At 43.8% G+C, this 26,810-nt stretch overlaps 3 protein-coding genes across 3 annotated transcripts in view; 1 reads left to right on the plus strand and 2 right to left on the minus strand.

The window, feature by feature from the left end:
* LOC137634812 (serine-rich adhesin for platelets-like) overlaps nucleotides 1-1,337 on the plus strand; it is a 79,372-nt gene extending 78,035 nt beyond the window's left edge. Inside the window, exon 17 of the mRNA XM_068367363.1 lies at nucleotides 929-1,337. Coding sequence (XP_068223464.1) covers nucleotides 929-1,023 — 95 coding nt within the window. The 3' untranslated portion in view covers nucleotides 1,024-1,337. The remainder of the gene's footprint in view (nucleotides 1-928) is intronic.
* Nucleotides 1-26,810, minus strand: part of LOC137634940 (uncharacterized) — a 592,943-nt gene that overhangs the window by 325,236 nt on the left and 240,897 nt on the right. The gene's annotated exons all lie outside the window — the stretch shown is intronic.
* The window catches only part of LOC137634925 (V-type proton ATPase subunit S1-like), a 40,813-nt gene continuing 24,654 nt past the window's right edge, over nucleotides 10,652-26,810 (minus strand). Inside the window, exons 8-10 of the mRNA XM_068367484.1 lie at nucleotides 21,959-22,049; nucleotides 18,974-19,111; nucleotides 10,652-11,090 (exon numbers count right to left, since the gene is read on the minus strand). Of these exons, the coding sequence (XP_068223585.1) occupies nucleotides 10,884-11,090; nucleotides 18,974-19,111; nucleotides 21,959-22,049 (436 nt within the window). The 3' untranslated portion in view covers nucleotides 10,652-10,883. The remainder of the gene's footprint in view (nucleotides 11,091-18,973; nucleotides 19,112-21,958; nucleotides 22,050-26,810) is intronic.

Below are 26,810 nucleotides of genomic sequence, written 5' to 3' on the forward strand. Positions count from 1 at the left end.
CAAGTTCAAATTATTTTATCATCAAATATGACTTTCTATTAGGATAGAAAATCTTTTTCAATGAAAACTCTAAGTTTAAAATAAAGGGAATAAAATAAATTCTCTTAAAAGTGCCACCTATTTTTATTCTTATTTATTATCAAATACTCTCGTCTCTTTCTTGATGTAGGAAGACGACTTGTTTAATCTTAATTAGCAAATAAACCCGCCAGTAATCTAGTGATTTGTTAATTTAAAAAGTGAATATTTAATGTATCTAGAAAATTATGGTCAAGTGAACTATAGTCATCCTACTCGCTTCGTCACCCTCAAACTCCTCTTGCCACTGTGCCATTGCACAAGCTAAATCTTTGCAGCTCAATGCACTCTTATTGCTATTAAATCTTTGTGCTACTGAAGTCAGTGAATTGGGAAATTAAGGTCCCTTCTCCCTCACAACAATTGGCCTAAGCCAAAGTCCCATCCACCTTCCTTCTGGATATACAAATATACATTCAACTGCATGTGGTATATAGACTGAGGCTTTACCCCTTTGGTAGACTGTATGTATCAAGAAGTTTCCCATTTGAATATGGAGGTTAAAGTATAGAAATTTGGCAGTTTGTAATTACAGTGTACATACATATATATACCAAGGCATTTCCCCCAGGTTTGGGGGGTAGCCGACATCAAACAAAAGAAACAAAAGTGCGGGGAGCAGTCACTCTTCCCCTAGCTCCATCTCTTTGATGATGTCTCACAGGATTGTAAATACAGGGGAGGGGGTTCCCAGCCCCCTCGTCCCGTCCGTTTTAGTCGCCTCTTACGACACGCAGGGATACGTTGGCACTATTCTAATTGTTTTTATGCCCCTTAGCTCCATTTGTAGTGTTTGATTTCTGTCTAGCGACTGCACGAACTTTTAATTTCAAAGAACGTCTGTTTTTAGTTTCAGGTCACGATAGCGCAGAGGATGCTATAACGTGTATGCATTTGATGCAGTGGAGAATAAAAGAAGATTTAAAAGGATTTGGAAAAAAATGAAACCAGCTTTCATACCTATTGAAGAGCTTAAGCTTCAATCTTCTTGAACTTTCTGTATGGTAAATATTTTGTAAAAATAAGTTGAATTGTAGAAGACAGAAAATGTGATGTGTAACTGTTAATAGATAAAAAGATGTGTTTGATGGGTTTCTAGTTGCATATAAAGATTTTTCAGGATTTGTTAAATACAGTTCTACAATGCAACAGTAGTTTCTGGAATCCAGAGTTTATATAATAGGAAATTCTCTTTTCCTTGGCATTTTTTATCTTCTGGCCCAATGTTTTCTGTTTGCCGTACTAAAGTATCACCTTCCTATATTTGTTTCATTAACCTTAGGTTATATATATATATATGCATGCTTGTATGTATGTATATATATATATAATGTGTATATATGTATTATAGGCATAAAAAGAAAAGACAAAAAATAACTGTTGATGTCACCAATAAGACAAAAGTAATAATTCCAATCAAGTATTCTCACTTTTCCTTTCATGACTATAATACATATTAGTTCCTACATGAATACAAACCATCGTCCTTTAGGTGGGAAGTATGATTCCAGCACTAGCTGGACAACCGTTAAATCATTTGAATAAGCAGTTAAGCAACAATTAGGAAAGGGGGCGAGGAGTTCAGCCCCCTTACCTGTCAGACTCTTCACTTGTGTTTTCGGCTGCATCGAGTACATTTGTACAAACTTTAAGCGAATTTTTCTTTTTCTTTCAGGAAGTGAATGCTGGCTGTTGATTGTTAATGTGAAGCAAGACAATTGTGGGAGGGTGGGCAGGTGTGTTCTAAGGTGTCTCCTCGTGCCGAGCATAGGTCCTGGTCAAGTATGCGGTGTCAGGTATATGCTTTGTGAGAGCTTTGCTTATTCCTTCCACTCATTGGGTGCATCTCTTATTGCCCCTCCTGCGCTTACTTCCATGGGGAGCATGTGTTAAGAGCAAGAAGCCCTCAGACCTATGTCGGCGGGCTTCCAGGTTCTGGTGACATATCTGGTTCTTCCTGCGTTTCCTGCACCCCATCAGAGGTTGGAGGTTGATGACGAATATGACATAAGGAAGGTTTTGGACTTCTTAGGCCTTTTAGGTAGGCTTCCTAGTGCTAGTGTCTCTCTTGATGTCACTGGTGGTGAAGGTTGTCAGTGGCTCCTCTTCCTCCTTGGATCCCCTGGATCTGAAGGGAAATTCCCCCCCCCCCCCCCCCCCCCCAAGTGCCGGGATTGATTTCCATGCATCACCCTTAGCAACCCCTCTCCCCTGAGCTTCACCCTGACCCTTGTGGTGGGAGACACTTGAGGTTTCCACTCCCCTGTGAGTGTGACTATCCCTCCCTGTGATAGTGTTCCTCAGTGGTTTGGTTCCTGTTGTAGCAACCCCTGTGGCTTCTTCACTTGGGGAAGCGTCGTTGTCTGGGTTTTTTGGACTTTTACTTCTCTGCTTGCAAAGCCTGAGGTTAGGGTTGGAGGATGAAGAAACATGTGCATTCTTCTTGCACATCATACTCTTCAACTTATGAATCTGTTCAGTTCTAAGATGAAGAAGTGGAGGAAGTCCTGTCAGCCATTGTCATAGGAAGGGGCTCCTCTCAACACCACGTCTCTTAGGATGGGTTGACGACACCCTAGTGACTCCCAACCCCGTGAGGAGGGGAGCCACGGCCCTCTTATGTCGATCCCCAGGGATCGACTGGTGTTACGACTCCATGTAGGGGCCCCCGATACACTTGGCTGCGGCTGTGACCATGGGATGCAGCTTCAAGCCTCACCCCAGTTCGGGTCACGGGCTACCTTGGTAACCTAGCATGACAGGTGTTGCGGCCCTGTATTTCCAACCCCGGTGTCATTGCGCGAGGCCAGAGCCTATTAATCTCAATGATAGACAGAAGTTTTCTAGAGTCATCTCTTTTGCTCCCATACAGATAGAGATAGATGGACATTTCCAGGGAAGAAAAAGAACCTACTCACCAATGATGGTTTGCATTTGCATTGGAAAAAGTCACAAATTTTTAAGGTCTTCTGTATTTTTCCTAGCTATACAAACCTGAGTCTATTAGATTATACTTCCCTCCTGAACCACCCCTCTCTGTCCTAAGCTGAATGATTATCAGTGTTTGAGTTTACAGATCAGAGGGCAGGGCTCTTCTCCCCGGCTCCTATCTTTTGCTTAACTGGTCCTTTAAACAATTCAACAACTGCTCAGCTCACGGTAAAAATGTGCTCCCTACGTAAAGGACTCAGGTTTGTATAGCCAGGAAAAATACAAATTAATCTTTAATAATTGGGATATGCTGATCAAATGTCGCCTGTAGCTATTTTTTACATAAATGCACATCATATATTTATATGAACACTATATATACATGCATATAATAGTCAGTCCTCAATTTTTGCAGGTTCATTCTTCACGATTTTGCTCGTTCGCCATACAGGGAACCGTATAACCTATTAAATAAAAATGACATATTTGGCATTCTCCACGAAATTTCCCTCTCCACAAAGCACATCACCCAATCTCTCGCTCACTCGGCCTCATTTTTGCATCGGCGTTTGCGTGTGCATCTCCCACTTAGGTCCTTTTTTAGCAAAATCACGTTTTGGTGTAAAAAAGTGATGCATTTGTATGGTAAATACTCCTGTACAATGTATATGTTTACTGTTTAATGTACCGTAGATGTGTGATTCCCTATAGTATTGCGCAAGACACGACATATCAGGAGTTGCATCTTCCTTCGTGACTGTGTAGAACTTTGTACGGAAATGGTTAGTGGTCTTTGTATAAAATGTGTACACTTAGTGAATTTCAGATATCATTACATACATATTGTACAGTACAGTATTACAGTAATGTATAATATTGTTTATTAATTATACTGTACAATACTGTGCATAAATACTACTGTACTCAAAAATATGTAAATGTAGAATATGTGTATAGTGAGTTGTCAAACTGTGCCAGTCGTCCTGCCAGAAACAGCGAACGTTTACAGTACAGTACGACTGTCCCGATGACTATTGTTACATACTGTACTGTACCGTAGCTTTACCATGTACAGTATGAAATGTTTTCATTCATTGATCCAATACTTCTACTGTGATATAAAACTAAATATTAGGCAGTACTTAGTCTGTCAGTCGACTGCGCGTAACCAATGGGCAGTGTGAGTTTTTAGGAGTTAACAACCCTAGGGCAGCAAGTACTTGCCGATTCTTGCTATTCGCAGCTGTCTCTGTGACTGTCGTTACTTATAATAACGACATGGAAAATCAGTGGGGGGAAAAAGCTCAATAGAATATAGTATGTCCTTTTGTCTTTGTAACACAATGCAATGAGTTTCTTTATGTAGAGAAAGGGTCTTGAGTTCTCTTAAACGAATCTGGTAATTAGTAATTTCTGTAATTGACTGAAGTCATTATATGTTGTTGCTTGTTTGACCCTGATAAGTAACGACAGTTACTCAACCCCTGCGAAGGAGAGCAAGCGCTGACTGTATACAGTAATACCTCCACATATGAGCATTCAGAGATACAAGGCAGCTTCCAAGCAAAATTTTGCATTGAGATATGAGTAGGACTACCCTTACAGATGCTAATGCTAGATGGCTGAGCACTAAGCCCACATCACTTGTTCAGTTCACATGGTCGTCAACTTCTGTACACATCTCCCATGTTGTGTTTGCGTTACTTATGGGATTTTTCACTGTATCTGTGGACATTCTTTGTAATAGGTGATGGATCCTAAGAAAGCAAATGGTAAGGTTGACAGTGAGAAATCCCAGGACCTTCCTAACATCCCATTCTGGAAGACATACCCATCTGGGTAGACATGACTGCTAGAAACTCCTCATAAGCATGCAGATCTACCCGGAACCTGCCAGGTTAAGCTCTCTCTGAATCGGAAGACATGACTTAACACTGCCCGGTAGCCATGTTCTGGTGGCACTATCAACTGTTTGTCTATTCGGAGAAAGATCAAGAAGTCTTCTATCAAGCACACAAAGGCTTAAATTGGAGCGATATTCTTCCTCCAACACCAAGCGCATTACTTTAGACTGCTGTGGAGGATTTTCTGAGGAGTCACGACAGCTCTCCTCGAAGAAACCCAACTCTCCGAGGAGGAACTGGATAGTGCATTGGAGTATCTTTACAAAGGAGGTCTGGCTTCAGGGATAGCTCTAGAGGCCCTTCCATAAGGAGGGAGATTAGCACTGAATATCGTTCCATGTGGGGCCATCTTGGTGCCTCAAGTTGAGTAGAGGTTTGGTGTAACTATTTTCCTGTTGAGCACTTCTGATTAGGCACAACGGAGGGGAGGTGTACACATCTATCCTATTTCAGGATTTTTGAAACATGTCATTGACAAAAACTGCTGTGTCCGAGACTAGTGACCAATAGACTGGGAGTTTGTGATTTAGGCTAGTTGCAAACAGGTCTATGGTCAGGGAATCCCACAAAGTCACAAGTCTCTTTGTCACTTGAGGATGAAGAGACCCAACCATTTGTTATCTCTGGCTCAGTTTGTTATAATGTTTTGTTCCCCCTCGAATGGGCCTGACTGTTAGGTCTTCTATATTATTAGTTTCGCACACGTGCCTGTGCTGCCAGGACACCATCTCATTTGTTGACATACACCGTGGGTGTGGTGTTGCCGCTCATTAACTAGGCTGTTTGCTCTCAAAGATGCCTGGTGAAGACCTTTAGGGGTCGAAGGCCCGCCATCAATTCCTGCTCATTTATGTGCTGCTTTTGCTCTTCGATAACTATACCCCATGCCCAATGTTGCTCCTAAGGTGTGCGCCTACCTCACCTTAGTGGCACTCATGAACAGGAACACCTCTGGCCCTTTATTAGTACTAGTGGTGCTTATGCTCACCTACATAAGAATTGAACATGGTTAGGTGGTGCTTGTGTGTTTTTTTTCTTGTGAAAACTGAACACTGTAAGAACCGAGCACCGAGAGCACATCAGCCAGTACGTTACCTCCTGTCCTGAGTGCTGATTGGACTAATTGGGGAGGATTTGTTTCCAGTACATATCCTCTTACTTTGTGAATGAGGTGAGGTTGTACTAGTGCGGCTAACCCTTCTCCAAAGAGAGGGTTCTTAGCAATGCACTTTTTCTCCTATTGGACTGACTGGACCAATTGAATGCCTAGGCTATCCTATGTTGGGGAAGATCCTTGTTGACAGTCTTTGAGGAAAGAAGTGACGAGGGCGGATGTTCTTGTCTTGACCAGCAGTATTCGTGCGGAATCTCGCCTTTATCTTGTACTGACATCGCCCCGCTGGGGTTGACTTTGGTGCATCACTACTGCTTCCACAAAAACAGAAAAATCAGAAGTATTGGAAGAGACAGCCATATTGGTCATCTTATGCTTCAGTGGTGTCATCCTCCTCCTCTTTGGGGCAAAAATTGTTGGAAAGGAACAGGAAAAGGGTGAGTTAGTTACCTGGTAACTTCAAGGTAACTATCACCTAAGAAAAAGTACAAGTTCCTACTTGCATGATTCCCAATCATGGCCGACAAACTCATGATTCCTGATTGTGTCTGTTGATAGCATGATTCCCGACTGTTGCTGACGATTGCATGCTTCTAGATCTCGGCTGGTGATGGCATGCTTCCTGATCGATGTTGCCGTTCATCAATCTTTTTATGATTCATGTATGGAAAATTTCTTTTAATGTTGTTACTGTTCATAAATATTTCAATTGTTCATTACTTCTCTTATACGGTAGTTTATTTATTTCCTTATTTACTTTCCTCACTGGGCTCAATTTGTTTTCTTACTTTACCCTGTTGGAGTCCTTGGGCTTATAGCATCCAGCTTTTCCATCCCTTTTTTTGCCTCCACAAAGTCTGTAGGCCCACGCTCACCTAGCACATGGAGTCTGAAATCTCTGGAGTCCACTCCTTCCTAACAAGAGGAGGAAAAGAGCAGAGGGAGACTTGCTTTCCTTCTCTCTTGGATAAGAGGGTGAGATGTGTTCTCTCTAAGGTTCTCTGGCCTTCTGACGTGCCCTCTCCTTGGGAGAGTGCAAGGGTAGCATAACCTTGCGCACTATCTAGGCCTCTGATGACTTTTGAGGAATGGCTGGCATTAGTCCTTTGATCTTTTTCTCTTGTGTACTTTGTCTTTCGGGAAGTTCGGAAAATCACACAGCCAAACTGGTTTGTCGGAGAAACTTATCCATTCTTCCTCTCAGAAGTGGAGAACAAACTAGTCCAGACATCCGCTTTCTATTTTTTCGCAGGAAGCAACGAAGCCTTCCTGTCCTTCCTAGGAGATCTAGCTCTGGGCACAGACCCCGAAGCAGCAGGCCTGGGCAAGAAAAGGAAGTTCTTATCTCATGTAAAACCTCCCCGCTCTTCAGTGAGGGTCCTTACAGGGTGTGCTACTCTTGTTTTGTTTTTTTTATCCCCGATGAGGTCCATCCACAGCTCTGACAGAGGGGAGCTTTTAAATCTGAAATAGGACCATACTATTATACCTTGAGCATCTCACAAACCACAAACATGGACAAGTTAACAGAAGAACAGAGAAGACCCTGCCACTGACGGATTCTCGTTGGACTCTCTGTGATCCACACGTTGGTTTTTAGGGTCTAACATCCTTACACAATCCTCCTACTAATGCAATAGAGATGTATACATGGAAGAAGGGCCTGGAAACAAGGGTTATGTTAGGCAGTCTCTGCTCCCATCTTGGAAGAAAAATGTTCTCTTCACCTTCTTACTACGCCTACCGTAGTGTGTCCATTGTTCCTCAGGTCAGTTTATACATTTTGTGCAGATAGAGCATTGGGAACACTGCAGTGCCCTGTATGGGGCAGAAGTCTAAAAGGAGTCAACTTCGTGGAGTCATGAAAGTGCTACACCATTGAATGTTATGGTCAGGGCACTGCCTCATCCTGCGTGGATGCTCCATCGAAGCACAAATGTGCAGACAGATAACAAAACGCATGAAACTTGACATACGGAAAAACACTTGAGGTCAGCTTGGATGGTAGGCGTGGCTCGACTGGTTGAGGCAACGCCTGGGACCAGAATGGGAAATCTACCCATGTAGAAAGGTGTAAAACCCATCTCTCCTACAAATCCACTAGCCTCCAACACAGAACAAGTTTACTGAGCCTGGTCAGCAATGCTGTTGTTTACTCGAATCTAAAAGATGAGGGTTTGTATTAGTGTCAGGACAACTGAATCATCTTCATTATTGTGTTTATGAATTATACCTAATTTTCTTTAAATTTCTACCATGCCATTTCAACCATTTGTTGTACTAAATCATACAGTATATGATGTTTGATGTTTGCTGTTGAGAGAGAGAGAAGACAGAAGAGAAGAGAAGAGAAGACAGAAGAGAAGACAGAAGAGAAGAGAAGAGAAGAGAAGACAGAAGAGAAGAGAAGACAGAAGAGAAGAGAAGAGAAGACAGAAGAGAAGAGAAGACAGAAGAGAAGAGAAGACAGAAGACAGAAGAGAAGAGAAGAGAAGACAGAAGAGAAGAGAAGAGAAGACAGAAGAGAAGAGAAGAGAAGACAGAAGAGAAGACAGAAGAGAAGAGAAGAGAAGAGAAGACAGAAGAGAAGAGAAGAGAAGAGAAGACAGAAGAGTAGAGAAGAGAAGACAGAAGAGTAGAGAAGAGAAGACAGAAGAGAGAAGAGAAGAGAAGACAGAAGAGAAAAGAGAAGAGAAGACAGAAGAGAAAAGAGAAGAGAAGACAGAAGAGAAAAGAGAAGAGAAGACAGAAGAGAAAAGAGAAGAGAAGACAGAAGAGAAAAGAGAAGAGAAGACAGAAGAGAAAAGAGAAGAGAAGACAGAAGAGAAAAGAGAAGAGAAGACAGAAGAGAAAAGAGAAGAGAAGACAGAAGAGAAAAGAGAAGAGAAGACAGAAGAGAAAAGAGAAGAGAAGACAGAAGAGAAAAGAGAAGAGAAGACAGAAGAGAAAAGAGAAGAGAAGACAGAAGAGAAAAGAGAAGAGAAGACAGAAGAGAAAAGAGAAGAGAAGACAGAAGAGAAAAGAGAAGAGAAGACAGAAGAGAAAAGAGAAGAGAAGACAGAAGAGAAAAGAGAAGAGAAGACAGAAGAGAAAAGAGAAGAGAAGACAGAAGAGAAAAGAGAAGAGAAGACAGAAGAGAAAAGAGAAGAGAAGACAGAAGAGAAAAGAGAAGAGAAGACAGAAGAGAAAAGAGAAGAGAAGAGAAAAGAGAAGAGAAGAGAAGAGAAAAGAGAAGAGAAGAGAAGAGAAAAGAGAAGAGAAGAGAAAAGAAGAGAAAAGAGAAGAAGAGAGAAGAGAGAGAGTGTGTGCGTGTGTGTCTTGAATAATGCCTACAGCAATTATTTTAATAGGAATACTATCAAACTATTGTCAACACCCTTCTTTTATAATGATGCCAATTTGATTTATTGCAATTAGCATTTCAGGTAAATGAAAGAATTAAATCACTGACACCACAAAGACCTTTATTGTGATCCATTAATTAAATACATATATGGAATACACACAAACATTTAAAACAAACTCTTTCTTGGAATGTAATTTTTTTTTCACAGTCCTTTAAATAAAAGCAATGGCTTTTCATACCTAAAAAGACCTGATTCCTATATACATATAAACATAGAATAACATATTTACAAAGTTAAAAAGTATGTTTCTTAATATGTTGATCAATTAAACCTGTTATTCAGAAATTTTTTTAAACTATTTAACAAATATATAACTACTGTAAACATGTGAATTTTCAGCTATTGCACACATCTAAAATTCATTTCCTTTTTTAATATTCATACATTCAACTAATGCCAGGTTATATACCACATGATATTTAAATCTCACTACATTACCATGAAGTTGAAAAATTTATGACCTTGTATGGACAATAGATTTTTCTGCAATTCAAATCATAATCCTGCTTTAGTTTGGATTTACAAATTTGAGCTATATAACCCGGCATTGGGGCCCGCGAGCACCTTAGTTGTGCAACTTGGGAAAACTTGACATAATATGAAGTAAAGTTGTTGAGGCTGTACAGCAAAACGGAAGAAAGCAAGTGGAAATAGAGGTAAAGTAGAAGTATACAAAGCAAGTGCCGCTAGAACGACACCGCAAAGACAATAATAATACTTACAATGCACCTCGTGAGGTGCTTGCCCACTACATATTGTTTGGCCCACAGAAGTTTACTGAAATTTAAATTCTTAATATCTGTTGGCACTATATATTGTTTTCAGGAATTTGTGCTAATAATATATCTATCTTTTTTCTTTGACTAGTGGGACATTACCTAAAAAATAGCCTATGAACATTATAAGGCTATAAGCTAAAGGCAAATTTTCTCTCTAGTACTATGTACTTTGAAATATTTCCAAAATTATTTCTTACCTTGCCAGATATAATAATGTATTTCTTTCCAGATACCTATTATTTACTAAGTTGCTATGAGCTGTTAGTCAACTTGGTAAAAACTTTGGTTTTATAATTAATGTTACTATCATACACCTTCAATAGTATATTTTAACAAGAGGTTACTACTGAACTTGACACCTATAAAAATTAACTAGAATCATTAATAGCAGCTTTTATTATTTGGTAATAATCTAAATCATATATAACGCATTGCAAGTATTTCAAAACATTAATCAAATACTGTATATGTTATATCTAAATTTAATCTTGCTGGAAATATCTTATTACTGCCATTCAGTTGTTGATTAAAAATAGTTTCCTTCCCTAAGGGAAACTGTGCAACATGAAGGTGGTTTATATTTGTTCTCTAAACTTGGGACAAAATTCAGTAACTTAACTGCATTACTCTTGACAACAATCTTAAACAAAGACTGCTCTTCTTTAGTTGTTTAATCAGTGGTGGGAACACTCAGTGGCTGAGCTTTAGGATCATCAAATCGATCCATGGTCTTGATGTCACTCAGCATAAAGAGTCCCATAGTAAGAATGATGACCAAGATGAGTGTTGAAAGCAGACCACACCAAATGGGTACTGTGAAAAAGCCCACACAGTCCCATGCACCACCAAATTTGTCACCTTTGTCAAAGGCTTGCACCTGAAAAAAAATGTGTGATAATTCAATATCAAAGAGCAGTGAAACTACAGGGTATAATGAATAAAAGCTAAGTAATTACATCAGACCACATAGTCACATATAAATGGTCTACATCAGATAAAAAAGTTCCATATACGAATAACCAATTTTTTTCTGTAATAATATAACTTTATCTCAGTATGTTGTCTGACAATTATCTGCAGTGGGTTGGAGAATCTGAGCAGTGTGAAACATTCTTCGCTACCATACTGAATTGCATTCTCTACACTCAGGCTATTCAATATACATTAATGAATCAAATCCCCTCTGATGGTCCAGCACTCTGCTGCAGTAGAGGGGCTTGAGTGTCTTAATGATGGGCTGGGCAATGGCGGTGGGGTAGTTTATCCACCCTGGCAGGCTCAACCATACTTCTAAGGCCAGTTCTGAGAGATCAGACCAAGACTGGACCCCTATAGGCCTTCTCCTTTATCTAAGATAGGCAAAGGCTAGGAGAAGGAAAACTCCAAAATCAAACCAAACAAGACCCCAACGGCGGAGCTTCCCAGCGCCGGCGGAAGAGGGCAATACCTGTCGGGCAGGCAACAAGGCGGGCCTTGACATAACAAGAACCCAGCAGCCCGATGCAACCAACATCGGAGAAGCCGCCTGTCTCATATGTCTTGAGCCGCGGTGAAAACGGTGTAGGCCAAGTGTGTGTGCATGGCCGTTGCAAAGCCACGACCACCCAAAACAATATACCCAGCTACTGGCATTCTGTCGTACTATCAGACATAAGCACCCACCCCATAGATAGGAGGCTGATGGCTAACGACAGAACCCAATACTCGGACACAAGTGGGCGCCGACGAATGAATCAAAATATATGATTGACTTCTCTTAAATGCAAAATAATTTCAAACTAAATTTTTTCCTAAAATTCACATCATAATCAAAGTGTATAAATTTCAAACAATCACTCAATAAAAGCGTAACAATTGCAAAATTCAAGAACTATACAGGACATTGTGAAATGGTAAAAATTCTGCTATACACTGAAATGGTAAAATTATGCTATACACATGCCAAAAGTAGCCAGGCAATAAAGACTACTATTCATGTACGTAAACACCAAGAGGTGAAAAGCACAAGCGCACCCGAAATTTATGCTCGATAATGAGGAGCAAGACGGAAGTATAACTTGAAATGAGATGACTTCTTCATACCCTCCCAGAATAGGATGATGACATCTTAAAAGCCCCAAGTCCAATAACCTTTCAAATTTAGGGCGCAAAAAAGAATATCTAATTTATCGATAATAGTTTTTCCAAAATAAAGAAATTTATTGAGTTTATAAGTAATTAACCAACTTTCTTTTATTCTAAATAATTTCATAAATCAAAACCTAAAAACAAATACAATAGTTTTAAATGCAATAGCTTTTAATCATGAATTTTAATCATGAAATAATGTAAAAAAAAAAAAAAAAAAAAAAAAAAAAATCACAAATTTAAAGTAATTTGTATTTTTCCTAACAGTACTTACCTCGAACTACTTTCTTAGGAGTATCTGGGATCTCCTCCCAACTGACCAGAATTTTGTGTAGTTTCCCCTATCTCCGTTTTATATAGTGGGTACCTCTGTAGCGGATGAATACGCGCCATGAGGCGACCCCGGGTCAGTGAGCGTACTTGGTCAGGTCTCGGTCAGCAGTAAGTTTATGATAGATAAGGTATCAAAAGTCCTGTAAGGCACTCGGGGCAGGATGGGTGGGCCATAACCCGAAAGTAGTTCGAGGTAAGTACTGTTAGGAAAAATACAAATTACTTAAAATTTGTGATTTGTTCCAACACGGAGTACTTACCTCGAACTACTTCCTTAGGAGACTTATACTTTAGGAGGTGGGAGTGGCCTTCCGGACCGAGAGACCGTCTGGAAAAGGGAACGAACCTAGATAGGAGGCTAGGTTCTACAGACCCCAAAATAGAAATGAGAACTAGGGAAAACTACACAAAAAACTATCTTAGTGTCTACGTAACTCACCTCCGTAAGAGTCTTCGGACCTGGATGCATCCAACTGAACGTGTTCCCCATGGTAGGAGAAGGGATCCAGGGTAATGGAGGGGAAGGGTGATAAGGGGAAAGGTAAGGAAGGAACCTGTCTCTCTTGGACTTACCGCCCACGGCTTCCCCGGGGCTACGACCTTAAATCTTCTGGAGCGCAGAAATGACGGGCCCAAGAGAGAAACCGTCCAAAGACTTCCTAGAACAGTCCTTTAGGTAGTGAGCCGTAAAGGTGGACTGCCTGGACCAAGTGCCCGCCTTCAGGATCTGGCCCACCGCCATGTTCCTCTCGAAGGCCAACGAAGTACTCAGGCCCCTAATATCATGGGGTCTAGGCTTTCCCGGAAGGGAGACTCCTGAGCTGTCATAAGCTCTCATAATTACCTGCCGTAACCAGAAAGAGACCGTATTCTTGGAGACTGCCCTCTTCACTAGCCCCAAAGAGACTAACAGACTCTTGATCCCAGGTCGAAGCTTGGACGTTCTTTCCAGGTACTTTCGCACCGCTCTGACTGGACACAGTAACAAGTCCCTCGGGTTGTCCAAATGTGGGATCGCTGGCACTGAAAACCCCTCGAATCTAAGGTCCCAGTAAGCTGGGTTCTGAGTCTTGGCTACAAAATTAGGTAAGAAGACCTCGTATGACAACCCATGGAGCTCGCTTACTCTCTTTGCTGACGCTAGGGCTAAAAGGAAGACAGTCTTGAGGGTGAGCTCCTTGTCTAGAATATCTTTGAGGGGTTCGAAGGGCGGCTCCGACAGGACCTTCAGAACTCTAGCCACATCCCACTGGGGCACTCTAGAGGCCTGGGGGGAACACGACTGTTTGAAGCTCCTGATGAGCATCGAGATTTGTCTGGAAGCTCCTAGATCAATGCCTTTCAGGAGGAAGACTTGGCCCAAGGCTGCTCGGACTCCCTTGATGACCGGAATAGACATACCCACGTCGTCTCTCAGATAGACTAGGAAGTCGGCTATCTCATGAATGGAGGCCTCCAACGGCCTGGTGTTCTGTGATGTTTAGTAAAGGTGGTCCACTTCGCTTGGTATACCGCAACCGAGGACCATCTTAGGTACCCCGACATCCTTGCTGCGGTCTTCGACGAGTATCCTTCCCTCTTCAGGAGCCGCTCGATGACCTCCACGCGTGTAGGCGGAGGGACCGAGGGTTTTCGTGAAACCTTTGGAAGTGTGGTTGACGGAGGAGGTCTGGCCTGTCTGGAAGGGGCCAAGGTGGGAGGCGCGCCAGTTCCTTTAGGTCCGCGAACCATTCTCTCTCCGGCCACCAGGGCGCTACCAAAGTCATCCACAGGTTGTTTGCCCGCCTCACTCTGTTGAGTTGTTTGAGCATCCCGAAGGGCGGGAAGGCATACACGTCGAGGTTGTCCCAAGGATGTTGAAAGGCGTCCTCGAACGCTGCTGTTGGATCTGGCACAGGAGAACAAAACACGGGGAGCTGTGCGTTGAGTCTCGTGGCGAAGAGGTCCATCACCGGCAAACCCCACTTCAGGATAACCGTCCGGGCCACTCCCAGGTGTAAGGACCACTCCGACCCTACTACTTGACCCATCCTGCTGAGGCCGTCGGCTAGAATGTTCCTCTTTCCTGGGATGAACCAGGCTGTGACCTCGACCTGTTCTTTTGAGGCCCATTCCAGGAACTGCGTCGTGAGACTGCACAGCACCTTCAACTTCAGTCCTCCTTGCTTTTTCACGTAGGCCACCACCGTGGCGTTGTCGCACATCAGAGCCACGGTGTTTCCCCGGAGTAGATGGACAAATTCTTGGCATGCCCTTTGCACGGCCATCAACTCTAGCACGTTTATGTGACGGCTCTTCTCCTCGAGGGACCACTTCCCTTTCGCTGACTAGTCGAGAAGGTGGGCTCCCCATCCCTCCTTTGACGCGTCTGTGAACAACAGCATCTCCGGAGGATCGATTGCGAAGGGCATTCCTTTGAGGGTGTTCGTCCTGTCGTGCCACCACTTCAGGACTTCCTTTGTCTCCGGGAGCACCGGAACTATTTTGTGCGGGGACTCCCCCGGGGACCAGAGCTCCTTCAGGTTCCATTGAACCCCTCTCAGTTTGAGTCTCCCCCGGGGGACTAACTTCTCCGACACGAGGTGGCCCACCAACCTCTGCCAGTCCTTGGTTCTCCTCGGCTGGTCTGTTAGGAAGGGTCGCAGTATCCGATCCAGATTGTCCAACCTCTACGAGGAGGGGAAGGCCCTCACCAACCGGGTATCAAGAACCATCCCCAGGTAGGTCATCCTGGTGGAGGGCGCCAGCTGCGACTTTTCCAGGTTGATGGTGATACCCAAGTCCCTGCAGAACCATAGAAGCTTCGCGCCTTACTCCCTCAGTGCTCCTTCTGAGGCTGAAAGTAACAACCAGTCGTCTAGGTAACGAATCAGGCGGCTTCCCTGCTCGTGTGCCCAGGCTGAGACTGTTGTGAAGACTCTCGTGAAGATCTGAGGAGCTGTCGACAGCCCGAAGCAGAGAGTTCTGAATTGCAATGCTTCGGTACCCCACTTCACTCTTAGGAACTTCCTGCTGGAGGGGTGGACAGGGATCTGAAAGTAGGCATCCTTGAGGTCTAAGGACATCATGAAGTCTCCTTCTCTCAAGGCCGCCATCACCGACTTCGGGGTGTCCATTTGAAGTCGGTCTTGCACACAAACTTGTTGAGGGCTGACAGATCTATGACCGGCCTCCAACCCCGTCGCTTTCTCCACCAGGAAGAGTCTGCTGTAGAACCCTGGGCTGGGGTTCCTGACTGGTTCCAACGCTCATTTGGCGAGCATGGCCGACACTTCCTCCTGTAATGCTGTTCTTCTTAAGGGGTCCTTGGGCGCCAACCACTCTGCCTGTGGGTCCGGGATTAGAGGGGGCGGTTCCGCTAGGAAGGGCAACCTGTACCCGTCCTTCAGTACTGCTACGGTCCACGGATCCGCTCCGTAGTCCCGCCAAGCTTGCCAAGAGTGTTTGAGGCATCCCCCTACCTAAGGCTTCGGCAGGAGTAGGGGGCCTCTCTGCCTATCTCCTCCTAGAGGCGCGGCTGGAACGCCCTCTCCTGGAGTTGGAATAGGAGGGCCTAAACGTTGTTTGCGGGGTTGAACCTCCCCTACGGAAGGGCTGCGGGGCTTGGTGCCAAGACACCGACGGGGACTCTCTCCTCGGTTGGACTCGCGAAGAATGGGACGGGTGAGGGGCGTCTGAAGAGGGTCTCCTGTGAGCTGGACATCTTGCAGGCGGGGGTCTGGGCTCTCCTGCTTCTTTGAGTTTCCTGACCCTCTCCATCACCTCCTCGACCGCCTTCAGGGGGAACACGGACTCGCCCCAAACTGGCGAGTTCCTCAGCGACCTCGCCTCCCGTTCGGGTAACCTCCGTACCAACTTGCTCAGAACTGTGTCCCATTTCCGCAGAACCCAATTGGCTGCTTGAGAGAGGGATAGATAGGAGAGAAACTTTAAGGCTTTTCCCCCCGAACTGATCAATTCTCGTAATAAGGACTGGTTTTCCGGGACGGAGAGGTCATGAGAGGACTGGAACCCCACCAGGGTGCAGGCCCACCAGTCCAACCAAGAAGAAACGTTGACCAGGTCTAGGGCCATATCCTCCATCATGGAAGTTTCTGCTGGTGAGAAGCACACCGGAGCAGAGGATGCCCTGTCTTCTGCCGCTCCCTGATTCAATATGGCGATAGCTGGCTCGACCGTACGGGATGTAAAAGCGTTTCTGCGGTTTAAGTCCCAGTAGAAGTTTGGAGGCACCCTGGCTCCTGGGGGCATCCGCTTGGCTGGCGTTGAACTTGTCTATGTGGTCCATTCCCAGCTTCATGTCCCGCGCCAGAGGTAGGGCTAGGAAAGGCTTTTGCTGAACCGGGTTGTCCACCAATCTGCTCAGCCCGGAGAGCCAGGCCTGCTCTGTTGAGGGCTTAGGTTCATCCAGCCTATGGTGGCCAAGACTTTCCGTTAGGAGGAGACGTCATCTGAAGAGCACTCTCCTCCTTCTATAAGGCCTTCCTTTACCTGGTCATCCGCATGGGGAGCCTCGTCGATAACGGATGGAGCCGCGTGAGAAGGTAGAACCTTCTTCTCATGTCGAGCCATTGGCGCGGCGACCCACAGAGCGGGCGGATCCGCTGGGATGGGAGTAGCTGTCATGGTTCTACTCCCTCCCGCGGAGCTCCGCAGAACCGCAGGCTTCTCCGGACCAGTTGTCTGGCTCTGTTGCTCGGGGAAATCCGTCGAAGTACTGGAGGCTGGGACTATGCTGCCAGGCCGAAGGAGAGACTTTCCGCTGGGCGGATGGAGCTGGTGCCTTCGCGGACTTATGCTTGTTGAAAGTGACCTGGTGGGTCGACTTCTGACGATGGTCGGGTCTGCCGGAGGAGCCGTGTCGTGAGGGTCAAGAAGCGGCTCTAGGGAGCCAACCGGAGGCGCTTGGAGCGGAGGTAGCCTTGAGAAGTTCACTCCGGGGGATCGTGACCCGCACCCACTTATCCTTAGACAAACGGCTCCTCTTGTATTTCTTCCTGGAGGTCCAAGCCCGTTTCCTGGAGTGGCGCGAGCGGGACCTCTTCCTGCGGGACCTCTCCCGTTTCCTCCTTGAGTCCCTCGGGCCTTCATCTTCCGAGGAGAACGAATCCGACGAAAAGGAGGAGAACGAATCCGACGAAAAGGAGGAGAACGATGACGGGGAGGAAGACGAACCCGCTGAGTCGACTGCTACATCCAAAGTTGCTGGTGGATCTTCGTGCCATTCCACTGGCAAAGAGGGCTGCAAAAAGACGGGCGGGAGCGTTGACGACGGCGCTGGGGGAGACCGAGGCACTTTCTTGGGAGCGAACCAGGTGTCGAACTCCTCTAGTCTCATGGGCGACCTGAAGGGTGTCCTGGATGCCGTCCAGGCGACTGAATCCGAATTCGACGATCCTGCTTCTTTCTCGGCGTCTCTCCCGGGTTGCTGAAGCACCTGAAACACATACCCACGATGCGGGGGAAGGGGCCGTAGCAGGCTTCCCCCACATCGGATCTTCGGCAGAGACGGGCCCTATAGGCACCAGGACCTCGTCTCCCGAACACACTCCCGCCCCTCCCTCAGGCCCCCCCCTGCCTGAACCGACACAACATCCCCACCAACAGGAATATCAGACTCTTGGGGAAGGGCAATGGGCCGCTTCCCCGCAACGGACTTACCTCGTCCCCCACTCTGGATAGGGGAAGGCAGTAGGGAACCCCTCTCTGACAAGGCATCAGGCGACGCTAAAGGCGAGGAGATGCTAGCCTTCTTAGCCGATCTCTTGGCTGCCTTCTTTTTCTTGGTTCCATAGAGAACCCACTGGATTTCATTCCAAGACTTGCACTATGGACACGTGGCTGTAGGGGAACAAACACTGCCCCTACACGAAGAACACAAGGTGTGAGGGTCGACCTCCGGCTTTGAGAGAAAAGCACCACAAGATTTACCGGCCATAGGCCCGGGGCAACGACGGGGATGCTCCATGATGAACACTCAAGCACCAATCGACACAGGGACACAGAGGAAAGAGGTGGATAAGGTTAGGATTGAACACGTGGGGACCGTGTGGAGACACAAAGGGTCACACTGGGTGAAGAGAGCGCGGCGAGATGTTAATCACGACGCGACCAGAAACTTACTGCTGACCGAGACCTGGCCAAGCCCGCTCACTGACCCGGGGTCGCCTCATGTTGCGTATCCCAGATACTCCTAAGAAAGTAGTTTGAGGTAAGTACTCCGTGTTGGAACAATTAAATGTTAGAAAGAATTAACGAAAAACTACACAAATTAGCTATGGTCTACTCCATTATGCTTACCTGGAAACGCTCCAACACTAGCTGTGCATCAGATGTGCCCAAAAATGTACCATTATTAATATCATCAGATTTAAAAACAAACTTCTCTGAGCAGGCAAAGGACATCTTAAAAGGAATGGTATCCATGGGAGTTTCCAACTGGAATGATGAAATAAGTAAAATTACAATGACTTGATTAAATAGAAAATTACACAATAAATTTCACATAAAATGGTAATTCTAGAAGCAGGATTATGTGGGTGAGTTTACAGTACTAAAATGGAAAAATACCTTATTATTATTCCAAGCAAATGGCAGGTTTGAGTCAAAGGTACGATATAGTATTTCATGTAACATTGATGTACTTGTTTAGTATTTTAAACTACTACAGTGTAAACAAGGTTATTACTGATAATGTAACTAAAGTTCATCCTCATCATCATTAACATTTTTATGTTAGTTTTTTCATACTTTCCATATGGATTCCCTTCTGGTCTAGGTCTCAATTTATGACCTTCTTCATGATTCTCTAGACCTTCCTGTTGGTCTTCGTAATTCTACTTCCAGATCTAATTATCCGATTAACTTTTCCTTATTATTTTCATCACATGCCCAAACAAATCAAGCTTTGAGATCTTTCACTTTTTTCAAGCCTCTGAGCACCCCATCTTTAACAAATCCTCATTTGTTATGTGGTGCCCAGAGGATAGAAAATAGTGACAACTTGAAGCCCAAGATGGTTTTAAATACTACAAGTTTTAAAGATAATTTGTATTTTTCCTAGCTATACAAAACCAAGTTATTTTAGGCATACATTTAGGTGAAACTTTTTAAAATTCTCATTGGGGAGTGTTCTTGCATCATGGAGGAGAACAACTCGCTGTCCTTTAAAATCTGAACAAAAATCTCCTGAATTAATCACACTAGTAGGTTTATGAAGGTTGGCAAGACCAACATAATTTGTAATTTCTCCTTCTCTGGCTACAAAAGAGCTAAAGACAAAGGATCTACATCACTGTACAAGATCTCAGGTTCAATAATCATAACAGGTGATCCCATCAACAAAATGACAAAATGGCCATCTCATTAGCGTATCGGATTTTCGGTAAAACACCAATATATCTGAAAGAGAAAGGTCAGGAGTCGGGAAGGAAGGTTTCTGCTTCCTGCTCTCAGAAGAAGATGGTAAGTAGAAGTAAATGAGCATCGTTTACCAAGACACCCAGGACACTAATAATGGGGATCTACCTCTAATAGACTCATGAAGGTTCCACAAGGACTACCTCTGAGGCTGGGCCAGGTTCTTACATTCACTTTAGAAAACACTCAATCACAAATGTAGAGATAAAGAAAAAAAGTAAAACGCTAAAAGTAGCATGGACAGCAGTCCATGCTACATCTGAATAAAACGGCGACCCTAATATAGCAAGTCTCTAGATCTTGCGACTTGGGGGCAAAGAATACATACATACATATACCAAGGCACTTCCCCCAATTTTGGGGGGTAGCCGACATCAACAAATGAAACAAAACGAAAAAAGGGGACCGCTACTCTCTATGTTCCTCCAGCCTACACAAAGGTAGTAAAGCATGTGTTAGGATAGGAAATGAAGTGAGTGATTGGTTTCCGGTAAAAGTGGGGCTGAGACAGGGATGTGTGATGTCACCGTGGTTGTTTAACTTGTATGTTGATGGAGTGGTGAGAAAGGTGAATGCTCGAGTGCTTGGACGAGGATTAAAACTGGTAGACGAGAATGACCATGAATGGGAGGTAAATCAGTTGTTGTTTGCGGATGATACTGTACTGGTTGCAGACACAGAAGAGAAGCTTGGCCGATTAGTGACAGAATTTGGAAGAGTGTGTGAGAGAAGGAAGTTGAGAGTTAATGTGGGTAAGAGTAAGGTTATGAGATATACAAGAAGGGAAGGTGGTGCAAGGTTGAATCTCATGTTGAATGGAGAGTTACTTGAGGAAGTGGATCAGTTTAAGTACTTGGGGTCTGTTGTTGCAGCAAATGGTGGAGTGGAAGCAGATATACATCAAGAGAGTGAATGAAGGTTGCAAAGTGTTGGGGGCAGTTAAGGGAGTAGTAAAAAATAGAGGGTTGGGCATGAATGTAAAAAGTGTTCTATAAAAGAAAGTGATTGTACCAAGTGTGATGTATGGATCGGAGTTGTGGGGAATGAAAGTGTCGGAGAGACAGAAATTGAATGTGTTCGAGATGAAGTGTCTAAGGAGTATGGCTGGTGTATCTCGAGTAGATAGAGTTAGGAACGAAGTGGTGAGGGTGAGAACGGGTGTAAGAAATGAGTTAGCAGCTAGAGTGGATATGAATGTGTTGAGGTGGTTTGGCCATGTTGAGAGAATGGAAAATGGCTGTCTGCTAAAGAAGGTGATGAATGCAAGAGTTGATGGGAGAAGTACAAGAGGAAGGCCATGGTTTGGGTGGATGGATGGAGTGAAGGAAGCTCTGGGTGAAAGGAGGATAGATGTGAGAGAGGCAAGAGAGCGTGCTAGAAATAGGAATGAATGGCGAGCGATTGTGACGCAGTTCCGGTAGGCCCTGCTGCTGCCTCCGATGCCTTAGATGACCGCGGAGGTAGCAGCAGTAGGGGACTCAGCATTATGAAGCTTTATCTGTGGTGGATAATGTGGGAGGGTGGGTTTTGGCACCCTAGCAGTACCAGCTGAACTCGGTTGAGTCCCTTGTTAGGAGGCAAAGAATACCATGTTAGGAGGCAAAGAATACCAATGTTAAATTATTCAATTGTTCACTAGATGTGCCCAGTGTTAGGGGAGCTACATTCGGGTTATAAAACCCCAATAAAAGAAAACATTTCCTTTTAGGCTATATAAAAATTACACTGCATTCATAATAGCCCATTTTTCTTTACAAACAGAGCATTTATTCATTATAAAAGTTTTCAGAATTAGACTTAAAAATTTTCATAAGTTTCTACCATATTACATCATATAATCTCATAAACATAAAATCACAAACTAACCTTGAATACATGATTCACAACCTCACTGTCGAGACTAACAAATGCACTTTCCATAACCCATGAATCTCCCCTCTTCTTCCGGAAATTGTACCTGAAATGGATGGAAGAAAAATAAATCTAGTGGTCATACTGCAGACACAATACCCAAATTTTGACTTTCTGGAAGCTAAGGCTTACAAGTTACCATGAACTTTCCACTCTTATTGTCCCATGATGGTGTTATCATCAAGCACAAGAACTTAATACTAAAAGGGTAACTCTGCCAACTACAGTATATCTATTCTTCCACATTATTGATTTTCAAATTAAGTTCTCAATCAGTGAATTCTTTTAAGCACCACCCCTGATATTCATATTACTTCTTACCTAGAAGCTCGGTTTACCGAAGTTTAACCCAAAAAATGGATCAGAAAACTTTCTATTTCCTTTCCCTTCGAATTATCATAACCCCAGTAAATTAATAAAAATAAAATCTAGCGGTTAATGGTAAGCAGTACGCTAAAAGTTACCCATTCTTCAGTTTCTTTATCGCAGTTGTTTCGTCACGATGATGGTAAGTGTTTACTGCATTTTAAGTTAGCTTTCCTTTCCTCATTGGTTAGCATTTCTGCACAAGAAAAGCACTGGGTTTTAAATAGCTCTTGTGAGGAGTTCGATACCTCACAGATCCTCTCGGGAAAATATGCTCAAGTTAGTGTTTATAGAACTAGAGAATATATATTGCATAGTGGTAAACAGAACGACTGCCAAGGAAAGTAATTTTTAGTTCAAGGGGAATTAAAGAGAAAATCATTGAATTTTGTGCAGTTGATGCGATACGAAAGCCCTATATACTCATTTTCTAACCAAGTTAGTGATTAACATTTTTGGGTTTTAACCCTTTTACCCCCAAAGGACGTACTGGTACGTTTCACAAAAGCCATCCCTTTACCCCCATGGACGTACCGGTACGTCCTTGCAAAAAAATGCTATAAAAATTTTTTTTTCATATTTTTGATAATTTTTTGAGAAAATTCAGGCATTTTCCAAAAGAATGAGACCAATATGACCTCTCTATGACAAAAATTAAGCCTGTTAGAGCAATTTAAAAAATGTATACTGCAAAATGTGATGGGATAAAAATAATCCCTTGGGGGTTAAGGGTTGGAAATTTCCAAATAGCCCGGGGGTAAAAGGGTTAACATACTGTAGATACACTATTTAACTTGCTTTGTTATTCTCGGAAGGCAGCAAGGCTTTTCTTCTGGGCGGTAAGTCTGACTTGCCTGCCCAGTTACTTACTCTAAACTATCTGACAAAGTTGAGTCTAGTGGTCATTATTACAGTGTTCCTCCAGTAAGAGTTCTGAAGGTTCACTGCGCCTTACAGAGAAGAGTTCCTCACATAGTCTCTCAAATTCTTTAATTACTTTAGTCCTTCTACAGCTAAACCCTTGTTGTTCTGCATACCTAGTTACTTTATTAGACATCTAAGTTGTGAGGCAGAAGACCATGCAAGTTGCCAGACCCTTACATCCCTCCTCACGCAATAGTGAACACACTCTTAAGCAATATAGTTTTAATTTGGAAGATGGCATTTCATATCACAGATGCTTTCAATTTTTATTGCTATTGGTGAAGTATCAGCATCACATGATTGCTCTAGATGATGGCCTCAGCCACTAATTCATCACGGGTTTACTGTACTTTAGTAAAGTAATTTAGGAAAGTTGTTTTTATTAACCTCAAGTCTGGCTATAAAAAATGGCAGATATTACACTGCAGTGGTTATTCGTATTCAGTAAAGAACTATAGTCTATAATACGTTTAATTCTCAAGCTAAATATACCGCTACTCCCCAGGATGTGCAGTTACAGACTGTACCTTTTGTCCATAAGCTTTTAACATATGAGCAGCACTAACGTGCCATGTGAACAATGTGCTTGGCTTTAACAGACTTGAAATCTTACAGGAAAATTACCTTGCTACATTTCTAAAGCAGGTCTTGGTGCAATTTTATTCCTCTAAGTATTCAGAGACAACTGTTTTCTAACTACACAGCATATGCCTTTCAATTCCTTCATGTTTTTTTTAATAAGAGTTGTCATTTAATGGTTATTACTTTTACTACCGCAGAGGTAGCAGCAGTAGGGGATTCAGCGTTATGAAGCTTCATCTGTGGTGGATAATGGGGGAGAGTGGGCTGTGGCACCCTAGCAGTCCCTTGTCAGGATGGAAGGAATGTAGAAAGGAAAGGTCCCCTTTTTTTCATTTGCTTGATGTCGGCTACCCTCCAAAATTGGGGGAAGTGCCTTAGTATATATGTATGCATGTACTTTTACTAAGAATGGCTACTTGGTTTAAAAGTTCAATTAACCTGTTCGATTGTACATTCTAAGCCTTCAATTCCACAAGATTTTTTACTTTCAAAATACTAAATTACCTAACCTGGTTATAAAATATAATGCTATCTTTTAAGCCTATTATAACAACTTATAACAAAAATTAGAAAATATTCTTAAAATACTTTCCATTGCAGTAATTCTAGTGTGTCAGAAGGCTTTTGAACAAAGAAGGCTAGGCTTGTTTATCGAGGGAATAATGACAGTACTGCCACTCCAAACTTTGTTTTAATACATCTAAACTAGGTTGGTTTTTGTTATATTAAGGAATTTAATGCCATTAACTCCTTTATGGATAGTCCAGAAATCCACTTATTTCTAGATTCAAAGTAACATTACAGGACTAACCTACCTAGTTTTAAACCTTAACCTAAATGCTCAAGTGGTAACTAGTGGTTCGACTACACCATTCAGTAACATTTCTGGTGCCATTTTGTTTATCCCAGGTTCAAGATCCTCTTGCAGAGCTTCATATTCTTTGATTACCGGTGCCCTTCCGCAGCCTATCATATACGGTACATGCATTTATAGTCAATCTTAGATTTCAAGAGGCTGAAGACCGAGATGGTAGCATGGATCCTTATATGGCATTTCTCCTCTCAATAATATACCTACTTCTAAACCTGTTTTTATTCCTCGTGGCAAAATTTTAAGAGAGATATTTCATTCCTTCACTCGTAAAATAAGCATCCCTTACGTCTATTATGGTTTTGTGGTTAGCATGACACCCTGTACATTCACTCGGAATAATGGGTCTCTTTTTGTATATTCACTAAATCAAACTCACTAAATCCATTTGATTGTATTTTGTTTGAATGGCTGGGTGTGCCATTCTCTTACAAGTTCGACCATTCTCTTTCCATCCTCATCTCCAATAAAGTAAATATGCCAAATTCGGAGATAATTTGTATTTTTCCTAACCATACAAACCTTAGCTATTTACATAAGGTATTACTTTCGGCGTAGCTGAAATGGCGAGCCATTAGATTTTTAACGAGGGTTAACTCTCCCCGCGCTAGTTAGCAGGGGGTAGGGGAGGGGTAGCTAGCTACCCCTCCCCCTCACACACTGGTGAACTGACTCACTTCGCTTAGAGGTAGGACTTAACTTGGGGGACAGGGCTGGCGGGCAAATATGTGTAAATAGCCAAGGTTTGTATGGTTAGGAAAAATACAAATTATCTCCGAATTTGTCATTTGTTCCGTAACCGAAATACAAACCACGCTATTTACATAGGGTGACTTACCCCTTAGGAAGGGTGTTAAGTCCCCAGCCATACTGGCTTTGGCTTTACCCGGGGACTCAGAATCCGAGTGAGCAGCACTTCGAGAAAAAGAGTCCCTGCACCTCGCAAGTTCCTTGCTCCGCAAGGAGCGTGCGGCCTACATAAGCTTGTGTGTGGAGGGATGAAGCGTGACTTGTCCTAGGCAGTCGACCTGAAGACCTTTAGATGGAATTCTGGACTAGGACTATCCCAATACCACCTCGTCAGGGTATGGGCCAGACATACCTCTTTCATTCATGCAGTCTGACACCGGGTAACAATGCCCTCAACCTTCTGCTACTTGTCCATTAAGGAGCCTGAGGTTAGACTAGCTGTTGTGTAGCCACCACAGGCCGATAGAGAAACGTATCGAGGCTCCTGTGGGTCACGTCCTGCAGGTAGTGGGCTGTGAAGGTCGTCCGACACTTCCAGACTCCAGTTTGTAGCACCTGCGTAACAGAGTAGTTTTCTTGAAGACCAGTGATGTTGCGATGCCTCTGACATCGTGTGCTCTAAGGCTACATGACGGAGGAGGGTCTGGATTCAGGGCGAGATGGATGGTCCTTGAATCCAGGCTGCAAAGGTATTCTTGGTGACCCTCCTCTTCGTCCTTCCTGTGCTCTCAAACAGGGCTTGCACGTGAGGACGAACTGCAGCTGTTCTTTAAGATAACACCTCCGACTCCTTACTGGGCATAGTAGGAGAAGGCCTGGGTCATCTGTTACAGAACGGAGACTCGAAATCCTGAAGGAGTCGAACCGAAGGTTTGGGACTCCAAGATCTTGAGTCTAGTATCCGACTCAGGGACGAACCCGAACGTTACCTCTCCCTATCTTCTTGAATGGGCGAAGTCGTACGAGAGACCATGAAGCACACTGATACGAGTGGCCGAAGCCAGAGCGAGCCGGAGCACCGTCTTCTAAGTCAGGTGCCTATCAGATGACTTGCGTAATGGCTCACAGGGAGAAGTCTTAAGATCCCTAAGAACCCGAGCCATGTTCCATGGAGGAGGTCTCACTTCCGACTGGGTGCAGGTAAGTTCGTAGCTTCGTATGAGCGAAGAAAGATCCCGCGAGGAGGAATTGTCTAACCTTAGAGCCTGAAGGCCAGGCTTGAGGCTGAGCGATAGGCTTTACCGCCGAGAGCAAAAGGCGTATTTCCTCCCGCAGATGGACAATAACTCCGCTACTGGAATAGTGGCATCGAGG

This window comes from Palaemon carinicauda, chromosome 45 (assembly GCF_036898095.1).
Source record: "Palaemon carinicauda isolate YSFRI2023 chromosome 45, ASM3689809v2, whole genome shotgun sequence".
Lineage (NCBI taxonomy): Eukaryota > Metazoa > Arthropoda > Malacostraca > Decapoda > Palaemonidae > Palaemon > Palaemon carinicauda.